Source organism: Populus trichocarpa, chromosome 2 (genome assembly GCF_000002775.5).
Source record: "Populus trichocarpa isolate Nisqually-1 chromosome 2, P.trichocarpa_v4.1, whole genome shotgun sequence".
Taxonomy (NCBI): domain Eukaryota; kingdom Viridiplantae; phylum Streptophyta; class Magnoliopsida; order Malpighiales; family Salicaceae; genus Populus; species Populus trichocarpa.
In genome coordinates, this window is record NC_037286.2 from 7356344 (window position 1) to 7379825 (window position 23482).

Genomic DNA, 23482 nt, shown 5'->3' on the forward strand with positions numbered 1-23482 from the left:
GTGTCAATTGCCGGAATCCTAGTCTTATCTTCTCAAATATCTTGAATAATTGATTCATCTTTATGGGAAAATGTCTGTTTTTTCTACCAAATAAAATGTAATAAATAAAATCAAATAAGTTATAATTTTCATGTAATATTACACTTTTAAATTATTACAACTTGCATGCAAATACAAAATGATATCAATTCTTGGAAAAAAAACTAGAAGTGGATATATATATGGGTACACGGTGCACAATTCAATTTCTTCAAAATATTCTCGCAACTGTTAAAGTTTATGCCAAAATATGTTGAAAATGGAAACAATATGACTTGGATATTTTATTCATGCATGTTCAATCAAGCCTAGCTATATAAAAGCATAAACGTGAGATCATCAATGACTCAAACTAACTTTTGAGCAATTTTAATTATAAACACTAGATTTGATGATCTTGATGGAACTTCAGCTATTACAATCAAATCTAGCAATAGTCATGAGCGAGGTTCAATTCTTTCACGAGATGGTGAAGAGAGTGGAATTTCTTGATCATACTGTAATATTAATATTCTTATTCTTACACCGGGTAGCTGCTAGAATCTTTTGTTGAAACCAAACCAAACATAGTTCATTTCCCTATGGTACATAAATCACTTGTCTGCTCATAACTAGTTTTTCTTCTCTCTTTTTATTCTTCCTATGACTGTTCATAAGTTATAAGTGGTTCTGGCCTATGATAATGGTGAAATGATCATTATTTGATCACAGAAAGATGTCCTGTTATCCTGGGGCCGAGCAATCCTACTCTACTAGAGGTGATATCACAGCAGCATATATAACAGGAATCACTGGGTATGCTGCAGTGGAAGAGCAATAGTGCCACACTGCAGGAATGGAGGAATGGAAACCTTTAAGCGTGAATGAATTAAAAAGTGCTAATGTCCCTATCATTTAGCATCATCAAAGGTAGTACATTGACATTGTTGATCCAGGTTTAACTTCGATGGCAAAAAAGCACGCATTCTTCTGCAGTAGTTTCAAATTTAGAAACTTGTAGCCCAACTTCGAGTCCAGTTTTGTCACCTTCTCCAGCCCCAAACCAGCCCGATACCCAATCTCAACACTCAGTGGAATCTTTAACAAACCCAGCATCACAATATAACTCCCAGCCCAACTTCCCCAGCCCAAGTGATATCTACCAGTTCCAGCCTATTATCCAACCAATCCACTCCAGTTCTCCAAGGTTCAAAAAAACTCTCACCGGGAGATTTTGCTCTCTTGTAGCTAACACTGAAGATTTACAATTGTTTGTTGATTTTTTCTAAGTACGATATTGCTTCTGGTAAACCTTTACAACCATCTAGACAAGACACACCCCATGGTTTTGATCAGACCTCGACCTAACAAACCACATTTAAATCCACAGCCATGGTTGCCATGCCAAGCACAACGAAACCTATAGAGCTCGCTCTTATGCAGAAGCCAATAAGTCTCCTTAGTGGCGAGCAGCCATGTATGAAGAGATTGGAGCGTTACAACGCAACGATACCAAGTCGTTGGTTCTGAGAACACCCGAGTTGCATGTTATCGAGTGTAAGTGGGTTTATAAAGTTAAAACCAAAGTTGATGAAAGTCTAGAGAGATATAGAGCAAAGTTGGTAGCAAAGAGGTCTCATCAACGAGAAGGGGTCGATTATGAGAAAACGTTTAGTCCAGTCGTTAAGCTAGCAACAATTTGGATTGTCCTATCCATTATACTATGACTAATGATTGGTCAATCAAGCAGTTAGATTAGATGTCCATAACGATTTCCTCAATAGGTCTTTAACTGAAACTGTTTTCACGGAGCAATCCCAAGAGTTCAGAGATGTGGAGAATCCAGGTTTTGTCGGAAAACTTCAGAAGTCCTTGTATGGTTTAAAACAATCTTCACGTGCTTGGTTTCAACGTTTGAGTTTATTTCTTCAGAGCATGGCTTTGTTGGATAAATACATACATTTCCTTGTTCATTTATGTTCGTGGTGATATCAAGGTTTATATTTTGGTTTATGTAGACGACATCATTGTTACTGGTAATGATTCTCCATCTATCACTGCTTTATTGCATTCTTTGGGTTCTAAGTTCAGTGTACGTGATCTTAGTACATTACACTATTTCTTGGGTATTGAGGCTGTGCTTACAAAGTTTGCGTTACCGTTAATCACTCGTAGCTGCTTTTTATTTAAAACAAAAGTGCTGCTACTAAAAATTATGCTATATTTTTAAAAAGATTAAAACTTGTTTACGATCATTCTATCAATTATTTATGGATAATTATATATTATTCTAATACAACGAGAGTTTGAAAATGGAATATTTCCTGGAATTTTTTCGTGCTGAAGATTGGAGGATTTGTTGGAAGTCACTGTTCAAAAGGTTGGTACGACTGATGGCTCATTGATGCCAGCTTCCAATACAAGATTGAGCAGTTAGTCATATAGGAAAAAAGGCATCTATCTATGCCAAAATATACATGACCCGACAACGTTTATCTCGGATTGCCTGTCTTTCATTGTATAAGCTTCACGATGCCCATAAAATAAGACCAACGACGATTCCTGAATTATTCACCGCGAATAACCAAAACAGCTCTGCTGTTACTCTCTCCATTTAACTTTTCTTGCCCCTTTCGTAGAAGCCTCTCCTGGCATGATTTGCATTGATACTGCCTCCCAGACTCCTCAGATTCACAGCCATGCTTCATTATATCCTTCATCACAATTATATCTGTTTAACAAGGAAAACAATAAAAGCAAGCTATGTCTCTGACGTTTGAGCAATCAGATTCTTTTTCCAAAGCAAATTCCGCAAACAGCTGATAACTCAGGATCTATCTACTGATTACAGCTTCCTCAAATTCACACAGCAAAACAATCTCAATTTCAAGTTCATGAAATTAAATCTACAACAAATGGTAAAAGACAGATCTGCAAATCCATCCTTATCAAACTGTATAAGGCATATTTAAAAGAAATAAAATGAAAACAAAATGTGTTGCGAATTTGCAATGTGCATAAAAATCAACTGATCGACAAACCATAAATGGCAAAATGAACAAATCTCCAAAACGAGTACAATTTATAAGCGGTGTATGAGATACAAAATTCACATTGCCCTGTGTTTTTACCTATAAATTAAAGTTTATAATGTTGATCTCTCATTAGGAAACAAAATTTTCCAAGTCCTGCATCAAAGTTCTTGCTTCTTGTTATTCTTATTGCTAAATGCTATCTCATCAATAAATTTGATCGGTGTATACTTGTAATCAAATGCTGTCTCATTGTCATCAAATTTCTTGGTTGATGCATCCTTTTCTAGTTCTGAATCATGGGAGGACAAAAATGGAGCACAGCAGGAAGATATTTTGATTCCAGCGACCTCCATGGCATTGCAGACCCATTCAGGGACATCACCTTTAGGAAACTACAAAACAACAACCATATAGGGAGTAAAGGTCATACGTTAATAAATTTCATGCTGCGTCTTCAATACATAAGATACAAAATTATGACCTGACTCCACTACTTTACTGGCAGAACCAGAGCCCAAAATGGTAGCTTTGACACTTGCATATGTAAGAAACTTGCGTGGCGCATCAAGCAGCAGATGATATCAAGTGAAAAAGGAAAAAAATAATTGGGCACCCCAATAATGGCTTTTGCGTATTTGCCTTTGCCAAAAATAAGAAACCAAAGTAAAATAGTGAGTAAAACAGAGACTAGCTTAACTTGACCAGAAATTGTCAAAAGCAAAAATCACGTATCCAATATCTATGGATTTTATATGAATCAAATTCACCATGGACACCATAGAGAAAACCTTCGATCATTAATGTGCAGCTAAAAGTTATCAACTAATCCCTCTCTCTTTTCTAGAACATTCACACACAGCAATTACCATTTTCTGCAGGAATCCACGGACAAAACTGCAAAGAGAGAAGGCAGAGCATAAAAAATCAGTTTGTATCAAACATATAGAACAGAAGGTCAAATCCATAGCATGAAGTGCTTCCGTAAATTAAATAATGAAATTATAATTTTTAAAGCACTCTGTTGGCACAGGGCACACATACTCTGGAAATCTTTCTTCAATGATTGAAGAGTGTAGATCTCTGCTAAGCTGCAATTTTAAAGAAATCTTACTATCAATTACAAGATAGAGCAAAACTCACAGAAAGAAACTATTATTTTTGTTCGCACCTGCAACATGTAATGCAAATTGTGATATGATAGAAGCTGCGATCCCATAGCATCTTTTGTAACAAGACAATGGATGTATGCCCTTGTATAATTCTTACAAACCTGCAGGGGAAGACAAAGATCAATGAAGATTATACTGTAACAGCAATTTATTAAACTAGCAGCTCAAGACAATGAGTGTTCCATGACTCGAATACCATGCAAGAACACGTTGGATCAATGGGACGAGTATCCTCGGCCATTGCTTTGTGTTTAAGTTTCAGCACTCCCTGCATGAAGTACTTCGAAGTCAGAAGCTTCAATAAAATGGGATTAATTTTAAATTTATTAGATCCGACATTTACTGCAAAAGATTCATTAAAGTAAGTCCATAGTAAATGTTTATTTAAAGTTCATAATGTCGTAACACGAAGTCATTTCCCTAGTCAAACAATTTTTGCATAAAAAGCTGCAAGATACATATTACTCCAAAGCATGAAGAGTACACAGATGCAATTTACATTTGTTTCAAAAAACTAGGCTGAACAAAATCCACCACAATGGTCTAACAAAAACAAGAGAATTTGGAAGAATCTAGATGAACAAAACGCTCAAACAAATTTTATGTGGTTCAGCTACAAGCCTCCACGGATAGATGAAGAAAGGGCAAAGATTAACACAACTCAAATGATGCTCAAACCCATTAATCCAGAATCACCTGTATATAACTGAATGACAGGAAAATCTAGTTCCAAAAGAAAATAGAAAAAACTATTTGGTTGAAGCAAGAAACCATAACAAAACAAGTCTATAAAAATATATGGTTTAAAGTACATGAAAGCAGCAGCATCTTGAACAATATGAAGATTTAGTCTCCACAGTTTTTTTGAAGTTCACTTCACATATTTTAAGAAGATAAAACAAGAAAACATCACCTCTGGTACGAGAGCTGTGCCAAAACGAGCAGTGCGAGTGGGATAAACACAGTCATACAAGTCAGCACCTAAAGCACTGCAAACTACAATGTCCAGTGGATAACCAACACCCTGAAATATAATGCAGGTAAGTATTAATGATAGACAAATTAGAAAAGCAAAGCAGCTAACAATTCATTGACCAACCAAGTTTAAATGATGTAAGATAAAATGACAAAAGCTGGTTTTACCATCACATATCGTGGTTTATCTTCAGGTAACAAAGCAGTGCACTGAGCAACAACTCGCCAAAATGAATCTTTATCCTCACCGCCTGCAAGACCACCAATAGCATAGCTGTCACAGAAGTAAACTCAGTCAAAAAGGTTGATTGATCACTATAAAATAATATCAGAACATAAATTGAAGTTAAATAAGAACGAGAAAAGGAAAGTTCATCTACAAGTGACGACATAATGATAAGCATGAAGTAACAGGAGGTCTGAAACTGAACAAACAACATGTTGCTCTATCTCACAGAAATTTAGGCTTAGAAGAGCATATCTTTTTATTCTATGATTAGAGAATAAGATGAATTTGACAATGGCAAGTAACTACATTTAAGAAACTAAGAGCTGAGTCTGTAAAATGGTGCTACTTAACGTAGTAAGTAATAACGGATAAAACTTGACATTTAAAGCTATGTGGCAGTATGTTAGAAAACAACATTTCGTCTATTTGCCTAGCTTTATCTTTTCTGCAATGCAATCTACTAAGGAATCACTTGAACTTTGTTGCCATGTGCTATAAAACAATGATCAAGCTCGAGGGCTGTAGCAATAGAAAGGAAGGCCCAGAATGGATGGAGATATTAGATCAGTAAATTCTGTCTGCATAATCTTTAATTGCAGAATAAACTCCTACAAAAGAATAAAAGAACATACCCAGGTAAATTCCGCTCCACCAAGCCTCTAACACATATATCCCTGATTATTTGGTTAGACAGACAATTGGTAAGTGATAACAGCAACAACAAAAAAATTAAATACACATCAAGCAATAAGGTAATAAAAGAAGAGTGCAGTTTAAGTAAATTCACCTTAGTACAGGATCCAAACCACCTTGAACAATACCAAATAAATTTTGCTCATTTGGTTTCTTGTGAGCTGTTTGGAGAAACCAATGCAGATCAGAAAATCAATCAAAACCATTAATAGTGAGATGGAAAAGGGAAGGGGTGGTCAATGGAGATCATCTGGAAGTTACGATTGGAAGACCAAGCATTCAGGAAAACAGGAAGCTGATCTGTTGGCCTAAGGGCTTTAATAAAATTGTAAAGGGGGAGGATAGGGCTGTTTAAGTCTCATTTTCACTTTTACCAATCAAAGGACCTGGCACTATAGTCTAATAAATTCAAGATTATTAAACTAGCCCTTCAAAAAGAGCATCTTTGACTAGTTAAACTAACCTGGAAGTTAAAATAAGGCTGACTCTCTTCCAACAAAACAACCATAGGTTGGTCATACTTGTATTGCAGAGAATGTTTGGTTTAAGCTTGAGTTAATGAGATGTCAAATTAGACATATGGTTCGTTTTAATTTGCATCCAAATTTCTTTAGTGGCATTTAGCATTAAATGAAATTACCTGCTATACATCTGTCTATCCATCGAAGAGTGCGATACATGGCCTCCTCAATCCGTGGACCAGTAATGGTGGTTTTTACTACATCGTCAAGAGCCATAATAATATCTGCTCCAATTCTGTTCTGCAAAAAAAAAAAAAACAATAAGAAAGGTAAAAGAAGCATAAGATGGAGTATTGAAAAACTTAGAAATGGATTGAATGATATTAAACAACTGGGAACATGAGGAAAATATAAAAAGAAGAATTCTTACTTGGATTTGAATCGATTCCTCAGGTGTTAGAAGCATAGGCTTTCCATCAACTGGTGACTGAACTAAGAAAATGAAGCCTTGGTTAAACAACACCAAAACAGCAGTGTACTCCAGTTATTGTGTAGAATAAGAGAAACAATAAGAAAAAATGGAAGATTAAAAAAGAAAACATAACTGTTTATCAAATTGATTATGCATGCACATTTATAATTTGAACGTGAGTGGGTAAAACAAGATGGGACAGACATGAGAACAGGGAGGAGTATTAGATGCAGAAGATCAACTCTCGATGTGTCCCAAGAGTGTGTTTCGCATTTTAGAAATTATCATACCAAACATTTGACAACATAATCTAACAATTCTTATATATAATGGCACAGTCACGTTTGTAGGTTTAAACTATAAATTTAATCAATCAAGCATATTATCTGCAGAGAGGGAAAGTCATTGAGTTCAATCCTTAAACACAAGCAGTGGTGAGTGACTATCATTACCAGTATTTCATCAAGCAAATCATCATAGTTAAGAACAAACCAGATTAACCAAATTTCACTTTTTTATCAAATAACAAGTACAAACCTGAAACGTAACGCCCTTTTCAGTGATATCTGCTAAATGCAACAAGGATACCTGAAAATTCATACATGTTAGTTAACCCATGAAACTGTTGGACCGAACCAACTGAGAAAGAAGCGAGCACCAAAAAGCTACAACTCAATAAAGCAAGCACCAAAAAGCTACAACTCAATAACATGAAACAGATACACTTTGATTCAAAATCTGTGGTAAATATTTTCAGATGCAAGAATCCTAAGCTCGTGTATGGTCTACGGTATGGCAGATACCACAACAAAAAAATCATAGTGTCCACTCAACATGATCTTATAATCAATAAACAAACCATCTGGAAGCCACCGGAGTCTGTAAGCATAGCTCTAGGCCAGTTCATAAATTTATGAAGACCCCCTAATTCATCAATAAGCTCGGACGTAGGACGAAGCGCCAAATGATATGTATTTCCCAGAATTATTTGACAGCCAATTTCTTCAAGCTGGTTAGTGGTCAAACCCTTAATTGTCCCTGCAACCAGGTAGATCACCAGTGTGTTCTAAATGCCATGGAATTTAAAACACAATCAGAACATTAAGGATAGATAAAGGAAGTCTAACCTTGTGTGCCCACAGGCATAAACAGAGGAGTCTGGCATACAAAGTGAGGAAGCGTCAGACGAGCAGCGCGAGCACGATTAAACCTCCCAAGAACCTAAAAGAGAGAGAGAGAGAGAGACAATAGTACAAAATAAATATCAAATCTAGCATTTAAATCCCACCCTGAGAGTAAAATAATAAACATTTTATTCTAACTTGATATCCAAAAAAGGAAAGAAAAAAAGGCACGTGAAATATGCAGAGAAAAAAACAAAAATCTTTCCAGGTTAAACACTCTCTCGTTAAAACTGGTTTTCATTCTTGATCAATTTTTAAGTCAAGTAAAAAAGCATGATGTATCCTTCGATATAATAAAAACACCAGATAAGTACTGGGGAGACTTATTCCTTCAAGCTTGGGAGAGCACTAGTTCATTCGCATTGTGATGGCGTGTGATGAATAAGAAGAAATTAAAGGAAAAGGCGGCACATGAAAATTAGAGTCAAACCTCGAAACGAAGCGCCATTGAAAGATTGTTCGTCTGCAGGTTTCACAGGGAGAGAGTGCGAAAACAATGATTGAAAGAAGCAGCGGCAGCTTGATGGAGGAGGGGAGGAAGTGAAAGTGTGGTATAGGAATGTTGTGCGCCAAAGAGCAAAACCCACCTCTGCCTCGGCGGCTGTGCCCGTAAGCTGTCTTTCTTTTGTTATGTTTCTGTTATGTTTCGTTTCCGATACAGGTCTTTTTTAATTTTTGAAAAAATTTATTAATTTTGAATTAATTATTTTTTATATTTTTTAATTATTTTAATGTGTTAAAACCAAAATTAAATTTTAAAAATAAAATAATATTATTATAATATATTTTTAAATAAAAAAATAATTTTAAAAAACAATTTTAAACACGTTTCTTAACAGCCACAGAATGAGACTAGTGGGTCAAAAACATTTTAGGTAAAGAAAATGTTGTGACCTAGAAAAGGATGGACCCAGGTTTAGCCCGTCGAATTCGGATGTCTTGCAGCCTGGGGTCTTGGAAATGTTTTTGAATTAGGCCCAACCTTTTACTAAAAAGCCATGCTAAGAGAACCCAATATCTTCCCCTCGGGCTTTCTCGTTCTGTATTTTGATCATAGGATCATTCAAATTTGAGAAAGACACGAGATGATATGCCGGCGTGCTACCACGGGCTTATAAAACAAATATATTTGATAGTATTATAATTATAAATCAGCGCTAGATAAGTAATAGAAATTAAAGATATGATGGAACAAATATTTCATGACGAAAAAAAAAGTTATGTTGGTGATCAAAAACTTAGAGACTAAACAAAATGATTTGTAGCAATCTACAGTGTTTTGTGAGGAAGGATATAGTGCTTTCACCACGTGATTTAGCTTTTCAGTTAATAAAAAGCAAAAAAAATTACAAAGCTAAATTCTCTACCAACTTGATATTTTAAAAAAAAAACCAACAAATATAATTTTGGAAGGAAAAAAACCCATGAGAAAAAATATTGCAGTAATTAACAATATTTTGTGAGGAAAACTATAGCGTTTTTTTCAATAAAATAAACTAAAAAACCATTTAGAGAAATATTGTAACAATCCACAGTGTTTTGTGGGAAAAACTACAACGCTTTCCTCGTGTGATTTAGCTTTATTGTAATTATAATTCTTAACCAACTCAATATTAAAAAAAAATCGACAAAGATAATTATGAAAAAAATCATAAAAAAATCACATGGGAAAACACTGCAAGAATTCACAGTGTTTTAAAGAAAAAAAATTACAAAGCTAAATTCTTAATCAGCTCAATATTAAAAAAAAAAATTGACAGGGACAATTTTAGAAAAAAAATAACAAAACAAACACACAAAAAAAAATCATGTTGGAAAACACTGTAGCAATTCACAGTGTTTTATGATGAAAGCTACAGTGCTTCCCCACATGATTTGGCCTTATTTGTAATGACCTGTAATTGTAATTCATAAACAACTCAATATTAAAATAATAAAATTGAAAAAGATAATTTGAAAAAAATTATAACAAAAAAAAAACTATGCGGAGAGACACTGTAGCAATCCATAATGTTTTATGAGCAAAGCTACAATGCTTTCCCCACATGATTAAGCTTTATTACAAAGTTAAATTCTAACCAACTCAATATCAAAAAAAAAAAATCGACGAAGATAATTTTGAAAAAAAATATCACAAAAAAAGAAAACACAAAAGAAACTGGAAAAAAACCATGTGAGGAAAAACTGTATCAATCCATAGTGTTTTGTGAGGAAACACTTGTATTTACTTGTAATTGCAATTCTTAATCAGCTTACTATTTAAAAAATAAAATTGACAAAGATAATTTTAGGGAAAAACATAACAAAAACAGAAAAAAAAAACCACGTGGGGAAAAAACATTGTAGCAATCAATAGTAATTTTTTAGGAAAGTTACAATATTTTCCTCACATATTGTAACTGTAATTTTTAACCAGCTCAATATTAAAAAATAAAATAAAAAAAGATAATTTCGGAGAAAATCATAAAAAAAACCATGCGGAGAAACACTGTAGCAATCAACAATTTTTTAAAGAAAAAAAATTACAAAACTAAATTCTCAATCGGCTCAATATTAAAAAAAAATCGACAAATATAATTTTGAAAAATAAAGAAATAAAATAGAAAAACTATGTGGAAAAACATCGCAACAATCCTCAGTGTTTTAAAGAAAAAAATTAAAAAGCAAAAATTTTAACCAGGTCAATATTTAAAAAGTAAAATCAATAAAAATAATTTTGGAAAAAAAAGAAAAAATAAATGAAAAAAAAAGAAAAAATAGGAAAGTTGAAAAAAAAAGTAATTAAAAAAAAGAAAAAAGAGAAAAGTTAGCAAAAAAAAAGAAGGGAAGAATCACTGTGGATTACTGTTGTAATCTACAGTGATTTAGGTGTGGGGGAACAGTGATTCCCCCACACCATTTAGATAGTGTTATAATTCCCCTCTAATGCTTCAGTGTGGACTAGTTTTTTGACTCGTGATAAATAACAAGTTAGATTTTTTTTAATATTATCAAATTTATAAAAAAAATAGGAAGTAAAAAAATTCAATGCATGTTCACCAAATATTTTTAAAATGCTTAATCAATGACATATTGAATAAAATATTTTTCTAACAAATTATTGAGATGTCGACACATCAGACTGACCTGAAAAACAATGGAACTCATACTTAAATTAATTAGAAAACCCAGTTATAATGAACCACACATTAAAGATCGAAAGCTTATAACACAAAAAAAATTTGACTATGGTAAACCTGCATCGGCGATCAGCACAACGACGCAAGCTGGGGAAAATGTTTCTAAATGTAAGAAGAAAAGTATCGAGGTAGCACTAGGATAATATTCCAAAATAACATGAAATAAAGCAAAAGATAAGTTCAATTAATTTAATAGTGCGCGCGAGCGTGTGTGTAAAGCAACCCTAATTCAATAGCATGAAAAACAAAGAAAACTCGGGTAAATCTCTTAAATTTGAGTTAATATTTAAAAATTGCAACCCGTGAAATCTCATGCTTGAACTTAATCGAGAAGGTTAATTCTCGACCAGTTTAATGTTGGAAAATAAAATTAAAAAAAAAATCACAGCCCATGAAATCTCATATCCAGGCTTAATAAAAAAGGTCAATCACATACTAATTTAATGTTGAAGGATAAAATTAAAAAAAATTAATCTAAAAAACTTGTTAAATCATAAAATTAGCAATTAAAAGAATGATGATTGAACTTCAAAGATAACAAATAAAAGAAGAAGAAATCGCAAAAAGAAATCAATTTTATAAATCACATAGGAAAATAATAATAAAAAGAAGAGAAATAAAAAATTAAAGAATAGTGAAATATGAAATATTTTTCAAACTATAATATTTTTTAAAAATTTAAAAATTAAAATTAAGAGGAGAAATAAATTCAAAGGAGAAAGATATTGAAGGATGACGTGATTTTTTTCAAGGAACAATACACAAATTAAGGTGAATAAAAGAAAAAAAAACAAATAAATATACATCAAACCATATAGAACCACCATACAGGATTCACCTATTACATGTCACCTATCTAGTTATTAGATAATTTGTGTCAATAGAATAAATGTGAGGTGAAGTGCTACCCGATTGGTTTTAAATTTAAGAATCTAATGTAGAATTAAGTTAATATTTGAAAGAATGTTAGAAATTATTTTTGAAATATTTTTTATTTAAAAATATATTAAATTAAATTATTTTATTATTATTTTTAATTTTTTTAATATTAATATATCAAATAATCTAAAAACATAAAAAAATAATTTAAAAAATATATTTGATGCCATATATCACCTCAGTCCAGGTAAAATACGATTGGGTCTCACGTTCAGAAAATAATGAAACGGGTCAGGGCCGTCAGGCACGTCTGTCTGTTATTAGTAGAAGACATTCATGATGGGCGGATGGATACAGGCAGCCACAGCTAGCCATGCTAACTTGTCAATTTTCAACTTGAACCTCTCCAATTCTTCTTTTTCCTAGATCTCCTACGCGGTTATAATCCTAATTACGATCCCAGGTACCGCAGACTCTCTTTCGTTCTTCTTCTTCTCTCCAGGTTTCGTTATTAGATCCACATATTTATTCATTCACTCATTGCCTCTCTAGACTTCCAAACTCTCTCTCAAGTCTCAACGTATAAGACTTTGATTTATCTTGCCATTTAATAAAGTTTATATACACTGACTCGTGTTGATCTAAATTTAATCCAATTTGTTTGCTCGTCGTTTTACTGCAATTAATCAACGTAGCTTTCTTGAACTAAGAAATGCGCATGTCAAATTTGTTTGTTTGCCTGTATGCATACAGCTCATGTTGGCCTTGATGGTTGACGAGTGTGATTTATGAGGCACTTCTTGTATTCTAGACGCAAATCTGTTTGTTATGCTCGATTGTCTTATTTGCAGGGGTCAGATCGAGTGATTTGGCAATATGCAGCGTGCTCCGGTGACAATCGAGGAGCAGCTGATTTTGAAAGCGATAAAGGAGGAATGCCCATGGGAGAATCTCCCAAAAAGGCTTCAAGCCACTCTTAATTCTAAAGATGAATGGCATAGAAGGTTAGACTTAGTTGCTTCTTATTTGCTATGGAGGTTTAGGGTTTGAATTATGTAAATAAGTGAGGTTTGAGGACTGAATAGTTGCCTTTGTGGTTGGAAGTTGGAACTGATATTGGCGCTCTTAAATTGTGGACTTCTGGTTTTTTACTTTCACTCCTCTTCTCTTGTCCCCTTCGATTTGCTTTTCTTCTTCTTTCCTTTCTTCACAATCTAATTTGTTTGAGGACTACATGCAGGGTTATCGAACATTGTATTAAGAAAAGACTCCAATGGAATTCATGTTTTGCTCGCAAAGTATGCAAAGAAGGTGAATATTATGAAGACATGATGCGCTACTTGCGAAAGAATCTGGCGGTGCGTGCTGTATAGAAATTTTTAAACTATTTTCACCACATGAATATGGGTCGCACCGTTTAGAATAGTTTTTGTGCTTCTGGAATCCTACTTGTGTAATGTTGCTTTAAACTGAATTTCATGTTTTGGTTTCCAATACAACCACCTTTCTTTTCACCTTGTAGAGTAAGTATCATTTCTTTTATGTTTCTCTGTATATTACTAATTGACTTCATTGCTTGCAGCTATTTCCCTATCACCTTGCAGATTATGTTTGCCGTGTAATGCGGTTATCACCTTTCAGATATTACTGTGATATGATATTTGAGGTCATGAGAAATGGTAAGAAGATATTTCTTCAATCAAAACTGAATATGTTGCTCAATTATGTAGCCATTATATTTTATTGCTGATCAGACTTTGCATATCAATCCCTTTGTTTACAGAGCAACCTTATGACAGCATCCCAAATTTTAGTGCTGCAGATGCCTTGCGTCTTACAGGAATTGGAAGAAATGAATTTATTGATATCATGAACAAATGCAGATCTAAGGTACTGGATTGGATTGCTCATATGTTTAGATATTCACATGGATGTATGTTTGGACCTTAGGTTGAGCTCATTGTTATCATCATTTTCAATGGAACAAACTGCTTTCTTACCCATCATTTACTCATCTGGAGCTATTCAGAAAATTATGTGGAAGCTGAACAAGTCAATTGCAAAAGAACTCTTACCCACACAACCTGTGGACTTTGCAATTGAACCATGGTGGGGAGTGTGTCTTGTCAATTTTACCTTGGAAGAATTTAAGGTGAGATCCTTCTAAATCTGAAAAGTGCTTGCACAAAATCACTCCTTCGCTTTTTTTTTTGCCTATGATTTCAGCACTATTTGTTTTTGCTTTTGAAACTGCATTCGGGCGCGTTTCAAAAGTGCGTTTGGCTTGAAAAAGTATCAAATTGATGTTTTTTTAGTGTTTTCCGGTAGTTTTGATGTGTTGATATCAAAAATGAAAAAAAATATCATTTTAATGCATTTTCAAGTGAAAAGTACTTTTGGAAAGCATTTTGCACCACAATACTAAACACATGCTTCATACGAGACAACCAGATGTATTTAGGTTGCCTTTAGAAGCCCTGTTTGCATTTGGTTGCTCAATAGTCGAGCCTTGTGTTGCTGATGGCAACAAATCCTTTTCCTGACCTTTTCAGAAACTTTCTGAAGAAGAGACGGCTACAATTGATAAAATTTGCAAGGAGGAGGCTAATGCACTTATCCTCTTTGATCCTGATGTTGTAAAAGGCCTGTACCAACGAGGATTAATTTACTTTGATGTCCCTGTCTACCCCGATGATCGTTTTAAAGGTAAGTTATTTGTTTTTTAATTGTTGAAAAGTCAGGTCAGTAAGCTTAACCATGTTTTCCAGTTTGTTAAAAGCATTAATTTATCCTTCTTACTAGAAAGTCTGTATTTGAGTATGTTGCTGGCTCATGTACATTTTGTATGAATGTGTCTCTATATCATTTATTATGACTTCTTGCACCTATGCACATTTCTTTATGAAACACTACGTCAGTCTGGAATTTCTTTCCATTCTGACATTGTCTGATGAATGCTTGAGAGTTATCTGTTATGTGCCCCCTTCCTCCTTTGGAAAAAAAATGAACTCAATGATTTGAATTTCTGTGACTTGACAGGAGAATTAACTGTATAAAATCAAAATGCCTATACTTTCCTAGATCACATCTTACTAAATGATGTCCTGAGTTTCTGGTTGTGTTGTTGCTATTTCAGTGGTTATGAATCATTTTCTGTGTGGCTCCAATGTGTTTAACGAGTTGGGAATTTTAGATTCATATATTTGAAAAATAGGTTTGTAGAATGTGGTAGGAAAATGATAGTTCGGTGATGGATGGCTGATGCTGTGTTATAAAGTAACTTGCTGAAACTCTGTCAACAAGGACAAGGATGAAGAAAAAGAAGAAAACTTGTAATACCATAGTATGTTCCGCTGCATCAATATAGCACAGGTGTTCCACAAAACAAAACCATAAGTTTCCAAAATCAAAAACATCTTTGTCTCAACTCTATCACAAAGACCCCACAATTCAAATCCTAAGTTGACTTAGTTTAAATTGCCTAGAATATCAGCCAAATTCTTTCTTTCGTTCTTTTTTTTTTCACACTGCAACATATTAATCCCAGCAGTATCCTATATTGATCCCTCTAGCTTTGTCATAAAATATGCATAATAATGGTATATATCCATACTTGACCATGCCTTTCTGTTTGGTTTGGAGCCTGAAACTAATTTTGGAAATTGTTTCAGACTTCCTTTCTTTTTTGTAATTTTTAAACATTTTTTATATCTGATGGTTTAATAATAAGATATGTTGATTTTGAATTGAGAAAGTCTTTTATAAGATTACTCATCCTGTTTGATTTCTGGAGTCAGTTTGATACTTTTTTTGATGGTTCAGTTTCCAGGCTTGAAGGGTTTGTTTCCAACAGGGAGCAGTCCTACGAAGATCCTACTGAAGAGTAAGGCAGTTAGATGTTTTTCAGTTTTTGCAATGTACTAGTGGCAAACTAAGATCTTAATGCTTATAATTAAATTATCCAGGTTACTATATGCAGTCTTTGTTGTTTCAAGTGAGAATGCTACTGTTGCTGAACTGGCATCAACATTGCAGGCTGACCTGTCTCAGCTGCAGGCGGCTGCATCATTTGCTTGTAGATTAGGATGGGCAGATAAATTGATTGATCCAGGATCCATTCTTCAAGAAACAAGCATACCTGGGACTCCTAAAAACACTCTTGGTGATGAGGAAGATGCTTTTCATGCTAGTATGCGCTCAGCAAACATGTTCAACGATAGTGATTCTAGTCAGCATGGAGATCTTACAGTGACAGAATACTCCGGACCACGTTCCAACCACACTCAAGTTGCTTTTATTGTTGATGCTAATATAACATCTTATCTCATGATGGGGTCTGTTTCACCAGGTTTTTTTCTTCACCGTTGCCCATATTCTTGTCCCTTTTCTTTTTGTGTTGAAGATAAGTGAGAATAAGATTATGTACCAACCATGTAGTCAGGATTCATAAATACTGTTATTAATGTTTCACGGGAGCTGAAATGCGGAGCCTATAAAGCTATGAACTTTGCACTTGAATGATTGGAAGCATAGCCATTCCTTTTTGTGTGAGACATTGGCTTGACCATTTATTGAGAAAGTGATTGAATCAGATGTCATGGGAGGGGGCACTAATTCTAAATTTAGCAAAATACAAAAATTCTGACAAACCTCCTCCATTGCCATCATCAATTTCTTCTTGTATCTTTCGAGGAGTGACCCTGTATATTTCAACATATTTTTCTTTCATCATTCTTCCTTAAGCAATCACCCTGATTTGTCTTTCATTGCTGGATTTTATAAATACAGGAAAATATATTGGAAACTGTTTGGTTTATAAATATAAGCATTCACATTGAAAATTATCACCCTAACAATTTTTCTGTTGGATTTAGATATTATTTAACATTTTGCAATGGATGATTCCTGGTGTTGGTCTATTAAGGTCTTTATTGGATTGTTGAATTGGCATTTAGATGCTTCTCCTTGTATGACTAGATTTGTTATTTTCCATCTGAGATTTTAATGCCATGGTGTAAAGAATATCGCTTAAAGACAGTGATCACTGACATGTAATTTTTTATTGTAGTTTCCTTTGAGATGTGTTTGATAGTTGGGTTTTAACTTGAAATGTCTTAGCCACTGTAGAACATGTTTGAGAAAGCACAACATGACTTGATGCTGGCAGAGTCTAAAGAACCTTTGGACTGAGAGATTAGCTTGACGAGCATATTATTCTTTGTAATCCATATACTGGGATTTTGCTAGTCAAGACACTGCATTCTCTGTCTTTTCCATAATACCGTGGAGATAATTGATCCATCATGCAGCTCAATTATTCTATTGGCTAGTCGCATATCAGAAAATTTTGTAGCCTAATGGTACTAATGGAGACATGAACATGAGGCGTATCATGGTTATTTTATTCCCCAAGCAGAAATATAACTAGTTTATCACAAGTGAAAGAGCTTGGTGTGAATTTCATCTGTTTCATCTTTCCAACATTGCTATATTCCTTTTCTAGTTGTTTCAATTCATGAAGATTTCTTCTTATGTTTTGCAGGCTTAAAATCCCATGCTGTAACCTTATATGAAGCAGGGAAGTTGGGTCATGCTAGCATTGCAGATCTCTGCAAGGATCTGAGTACCTTAGAAGGAGCAAAGTTTGAGGGTGAATTGCAGGAATTTGCAAATCATGCCTTTAGCCTCCGTTGTGTCCTGGAATGCCTCCTATCAGGTGGGGTTGCTGCTGATGTAAAAGTGGAGGAAGCTTGCAATAAGATGGGCACAGCAGCTTCAAGCATTGATGAGGCTACATCTTTGATAGCTGATGTCGCTGTGTCTGAAAATTCAGAAAATATTGGGGCTGATGAAGTGAAAATAGACAATGATGATTCCATGAATTCAATTACGCCTGAAGCTGGTTCTGTTTTGGCTAACCTTGTTTCTGGAAGTACTGATGATGACACCACTTCTGTTATTTTATCTGAAGACATAAATTCATCAACTGAGGTCTCCAAATCAGATCAAGATGTCCAGAATGATGATAAACTTATTCCATTTGGAGGGTCTGATGTTGGAGAAGGAACTTTAAAGAGGAGAAGGGATTATCGTGTGGATATTCTCCGCTGTGAAAGTTTGGCTGCTCTAGCACCATCAACTTTAGATTCATTATTTCTCCGTGACTATGATATTGTTGTGTCTATAGTTCCTCTCCCTCATTCAGCAGTTCTTCCTGGACCAAAAGGTCCGATCCACTTTGGTCCTCCTTCACATTCATCCTTGACTCCATGGATGAAGTTGGTGCTTTATTCAACTGTGGGTAGGGGGCCTTTGTCAGTTGTTCTGATGAAAGGGCAATCTTTACGTTTGCTTCCTGCACCATTGGCTGGCTGTGAGAAAGCCCTTATATGGTCCTGGGATGGTTCAACAATTGGAGGGTTGGGAGGCAAGTTCGAGGGAAATTTGGTCAAGGGAAGTATACTTTTACATTGTCTAAATTCACTTCTTAAATACTCAGCTGTCCTGGTGCAGCCTCTCAGTAAGTATGACCTTGATGAATCAGGAAGGGTCATTACTGTAGATGTACCATTGCCCCTCAACAACTCAGATGGTTCCATTGTTTGTGTGGGGAATGAACTGGGTCTCTGTGAAGAGGAAAGTTTGAAACTGAACACTTTGTTAACCAATCTAACACACACGATGGAGTTACCAACTATTGGTTACATTCGCCTGTTAAAGCTTTTCAGTGAAAGAGAATCAGACCACTTTGCACCTAGTGATAAAAAATATGAATGGGTCCCACTAAGTGTGGAATTTGGAATCCCCCTTTTTAGTCCAAAATTAAGCAACAATATATGTAAAAGGGTTGTTGCATCAGAATTGCTTCAATCAGATACACTTACTGAACACTATGAGGCCATGCAAGGCTTACGAAAAAGGTTGCGTGATGTCTGTGCAGAGTACCAGGCAACAGGTCCTGCTGCAAAACTTCTGTACCAGAAAGAGCAATCGAAGGAGTCACCTCGGCAACTCATGAACTATGCCAGTGGAAGATGGAATCCCCTAGTGGATCCATCTTCTCCCATTTCGGGAGCCTTGAGTGAGCATCAGAGACTAAAACTTGCCAATCGACAACGATGCCGAACTGAAGTCCTAAGTTTTGATGGTAGCATTTTAAGGTCTGTTGGATCTCTCTTATTGTTTGTCTGTGTTAGTTTGCTTCCTCTAATATGCCATATGAATTGCTCTCTGTATTAGCATTTGCTGATATAGTTCTCTGATATAAACTCTTAATTTTTTATTGATGTCATTTTTTAAAAAAATTTAGCGCGTGATTATGTCTATATATGCATAAAATTGGTGGCAAGTGGGATTACCTATGAAAAAAGAGGTCATAATATAGAAACTTGCTGTCTTTATTTCTCTAGTTTGCTCATCTTGATGAATGATTTGCAAATGTACTTTGCCGTAACCTCGTGCAATTTAAGAACCTAAAGATTATAATTGTCCAATAATATTGCAGATCATATGCTCTAACTCCAGTATATGAGGCTGCCACAAGGCCCATTGAAGAAACCCCAATGGTGAAATCTACAAAAGCTGATCCTGATGAAGCTGATAGTAGAGAAGTAATTCTTCCTGGTGTGAATCTAATTTTTGATGGTTCTGAACTGCATCCCTTCGACATAGGGGCTTGCCTGCAGGCTCGTCAACCGGTTTCTTTAATAGCTGAAGCTGCGGCAGCCTCAGCTTCTACTTCAATTAAATAGGCCTTCATTTTGCTTGATGGGGTAGACACAAGTATCTGTCAATCTATCAACAAATGGCAGTTGACGAACATTACACCAGCTTTATTCTGATGCCTGGTTCACCTGTTTCACCTTTGAGGTTGCTTGTTGTGCGTGAGGTAAATGCAAAGTTTTCCTTTTGCTATAGTAATTGGTTAGATTTCAACAATGTTAGTTATTCCCTGGGAAGTGCTTTATGTTCTTTTTATGAGTAAGAACGTGTGAAAAGAAAAACTCAGGGGCAGGCTAAAATTTCACTTTTTCTGATGCAATTTAGGTCAGAGATCACAAACTTGAGATGTTTTATTATTTCGTTTTTTTTTTTTTTTTTGCTTATTTTACTATGGACTAAGGATACTGAATATAGGCATTCACTATATATATTTGAAAATAATGTTACAAGAGGTTTGAAGTTCATTCTCTGTCTGTGTGCTTATGTCTATCTCTCTCTCTCTTTTTAGGTGCTGGTTTTATTTAAACTTGTAAATGAAATCTTATGGGTGAGAAACCTGTTGGTTCCATCTTGCATTTTTTTTCTTGGACTTGACTGCATTAGTGCAATTTGAGATGGGCGGTTGTTTGACTAATTTTTTAAAGCTAATATAATAAAAATCCCATATAACAGAAAAGCGACCAGTGTTTGGGACATTGGCTATGATACCTTAAAGAGCAAAATTGTTTTAATGAAATAGGCAACTAGAAAAACAATTGCTGGTGGCGGAAGATTTATATTGCTTAAACCTTAATAATTATGTTTAATTAGGTCAAGACATCTGATTTAGCATCACCTAGTTGGTTTTTTTTACAATCTTAAGAGAGGCTTTATATTTTTAGGCCCTTTTACTGAAATATTAAATGTGGATTGCTTTCATCTCTAAGCCATGCCACTGATACTTATTTTGTTTTTCATATCTTCCCAGCTTCCATCTCTGACTAAGGAACGCGTAGACTTTATTTTATTTTTCAACTCCTTCAGTCTCTATGCCTTTTTGTCTCATTATTTTTAAACTTTCACTAGATGTTCATCCTATTCAGTAGACCTCCCCTCCCCAACTAAAGATCCATTCGTTCCTTACAAAATTTCCTGGTGTAAATGCAGGTCGTATTAGTTTAAGGCTGAACTGGTTACACCCAGTTAATCCGTACCGTAAAAAGAGAAGAATGATGGTTTTTAGAGCAGATGTGTCTCGATTTGATGCCTGATGTTTATTCCCCACCAAGAAACAAGCTTGTTTTTTTCACATGATATTGGGGGGAAATGCGGCACATTGATGTTTCCTGAATGTCAAAAATACAAAACCTTCTCCCATGAACTGCATATAATTTTGATTCCATTTTTTTTTTTGTTACTGCATATAAGATTTATTAAACATGTAAAGGGGACAGCATGCATCAGAGTCTGATGATTTTTTTTTCCGAAACTGTAGTGAGGAATTATCATGTTATACTGGACATGTACTTCCCTGAACGCAATATTGTAATTACCTAACTTTTCATATGATAAGCCAAAAAGTTGATACCACTTGCATCAACTCTTGTGTGAGAGAAAAATGCTGCCATTATTTTTCAAAATTCTAAAGTTGGCGCCTGTTTGGTTATTTTGAGGATGGTGCAGTGGTAAAAGGGAAGGATATTTGTTTAGAGTATCAGGAGGATTTCAACTGAAAGTATGCATGTGCCAGTCTGCTTTTGACACAAACACACTGGTTAGTGTTGCCCGACTGCTGCTTTTACGAAACTGATCTCTCTCTCTCCCTCTCTGTTTCCTTTGGTACAGAAAGGGCCCAAGAAAACAAAGATAAAAAAAGACCAAACCCGATCACATTCTAACAGAGGCTGAGCGACGATAGTCCTCACGAAGCAAATCCATTAGCTCTGGAGGAGAACAGGGAATAGCTCCTCACTCTGCACTGCCTTCTATACTTGCTAATCAATCAGCACGTATATTCCCCTCTCTGCAAGCGTGTCTTGCTATCACATTCCAATTTCTATCCAGCAGTTCTTTTATTTGAGCCAAGAGTGTAAAGTTAGGATAATATCTAGATTGACCTTGAAGGATTGTCTGCTGAACCACTTTCCAATCAACTTTTCGATAACCTCCCATCCAAGCTAGGTTAAGGCAGGCCTTAACTGTCCACGGTTCTGTTGATACAAGGTTTACAAAAACCCAATTTGGTATGAGATTTGATGACTGAAGTTGCAATTAATCTAGCATTTTATATTTTTTATTAATCGTTCAGGATTATCTTTAAACTCATCAACTGAATCAAATCAGGGTAATTTTTATAGAGTTAATTTTAAACTAGAACCAAACAAGAAATCAAATTAGAAAAATTTAAGATTGACCCACTAAATTAGATTTAATAACAATAGTTCATTAGAGCCTAAATATTTTTTTCCAGGTTTAATCTTTTTTATCCAACTCATAACAGAAGTTAGAAAACGAGATTAGTCTATAATCAATTAAATTTAGAAAAACAATAAAATATTATAAAAAGCCAAGAAAAAAAAGTTGACAGTTTCTTTTTTTTTCTATTTATTACTAGAATTTTTATTTTATTTTTAATTTTTGTTAACACTAGAAAAAAAAAATATTGACATTAGCAAAATCTTCTATTATATTTTAAAAATCCAAGAAACAAATAAAAAAATGGATTTTTTTTATCACAAACTTATTAGCAAATACTATAATAAGAATTGATTTGATTATAGATGAAGGGACCACCACTTCCTGATGAACGAAATCATAAAAATCCAAATTATAATCACAGAGTACTTTTACAAAAAACAATGTTACCATAAAAATCTCTGGTGTTCTTAAATCTCATTCTCTTACCATAGAATGGGTCCCGCGACTCCCGCGTGTTCCTGCCCAGACATGGAGCTGCCCTTAATGTTATAGTTTAGCAGCAGACTGGATAGGGCGGATGTTTAAATCTAGGCTGGGCTGACTGGATAGGGCCTATGTTTTACTCCCACATGGACTGACTTTATTGGGCCTATCATCTGGGCTCTTTGCTTTTAAGGCGTCGTGCCTCCTTTGTGTATTCTCAATCGCAATAATCCCTTTAAAAATTAAAAATTAAAGGGATAACATTTTATAGATTGAAAACTAGTTTATCTGCCCGTGATTTGTGGCTGAAATATATTTTTAAAAATATAAAAAAAAATCATGAAGAGCACGGAGATTTTATTTGCAATGCTATAAATCCGGGTAAAAAGATAAATTTTTAAATTTCTTATCTTGCATAAATTTTCAATAAAATATATAAAAGCTAATTCAATATGTTGGTTTATTCAAAAGGTTTTTAAAAAACCCTGGATGATCATTTTTTATTTTAAAAATTAATGTTTAATGATAAAAATAAAAAAATAAGATAAAAAATACAAAAGGACATCGAGCCACAAAAACTTTTTAA

General features: G+C 34.6%; 2 protein-coding genes across 8 annotated transcripts; one reads left to right on the plus strand and one right to left on the minus strand.

Annotated features, from left to right (window-relative positions):
- Window positions 1–3038: 3038 nt before the first annotated feature.
- LOC7461794 (uncharacterized) lies at window positions 3039–8887 on the minus strand. Of its 2 annotated transcripts, none has more exons than XM_002302279.4 (15): window positions 8667–8886; window positions 8180–8273; window positions 7912–8090; window positions 7590–7640; window positions 7011–7067; window positions 6760–6880; window positions 6214–6280; window positions 6059–6100; window positions 5366–5471; window positions 5136–5246; window positions 4419–4490; window positions 4222–4323; window positions 4095–4141; window positions 3920–3947; window positions 3039–3445 (listed from the first exon to the last, which is right to left on the minus strand). In XM_002302279.4, the coding sequence occupies exons 1-15, from the start codon at window positions 8682–8684 to the stop codon at window positions 3212–3214; spliced, it is 1329 nt and encodes a 442-aa protein (XP_002302315.2). In that variant the 5' UTR covers window positions 8685–8886; the 3' UTR covers window positions 3039–3211. The 2 variants fall into 2 exon arrangements, with proteins under 2 accessions (XP_002302315.2, XP_024450185.1); XM_024594417.2 differs by lacking the exon at window positions 3039–3445 and adding an exon at window positions 3593–3692 and having other exon boundaries at window positions 8667–8887.
- A 3682-nt stretch (window positions 8888–12569) lies between these two features.
- Window positions 12570–21614, plus strand: LOC7461795 (uncharacterized). Of its 6 annotated transcripts, none has more exons than XR_002980306.2 (12): window positions 12570–12757; window positions 13146–13298; window positions 13535–13652; window positions 13877–13973; window positions 14078–14184; window positions 14324–14446; window positions 14847–15000; window positions 16117–16177; window positions 16260–16642; window positions 17837–19454; window positions 19799–20182; window positions 21163–21614. XR_002980306.2 is itself a non-coding variant. In XM_024595106.2 (11 exons), the coding sequence occupies exons 2-11, from the start codon at window positions 13171–13173 to the stop codon at window positions 20043–20045; spliced, it is 3036 nt and encodes a 1011-aa protein (XP_024450874.1). In that variant the 5' UTR covers window positions 12570–12757; window positions 13146–13170; the 3' UTR covers window positions 20046–20480. The 6 variants fall into 6 exon arrangements, 1 of the variants encoding a protein (XP_024450874.1); XR_002980307.2 differs by lacking the exon at window positions 12570–12757 and adding an exon at window positions 12776–12796; XR_002980308.2 differs by lacking the exon at window positions 12570–12757 and adding an exon at window positions 12856–12874.
- The last annotated feature ends 1868 nt before the right edge of the window (window positions 21615–23482 follow it).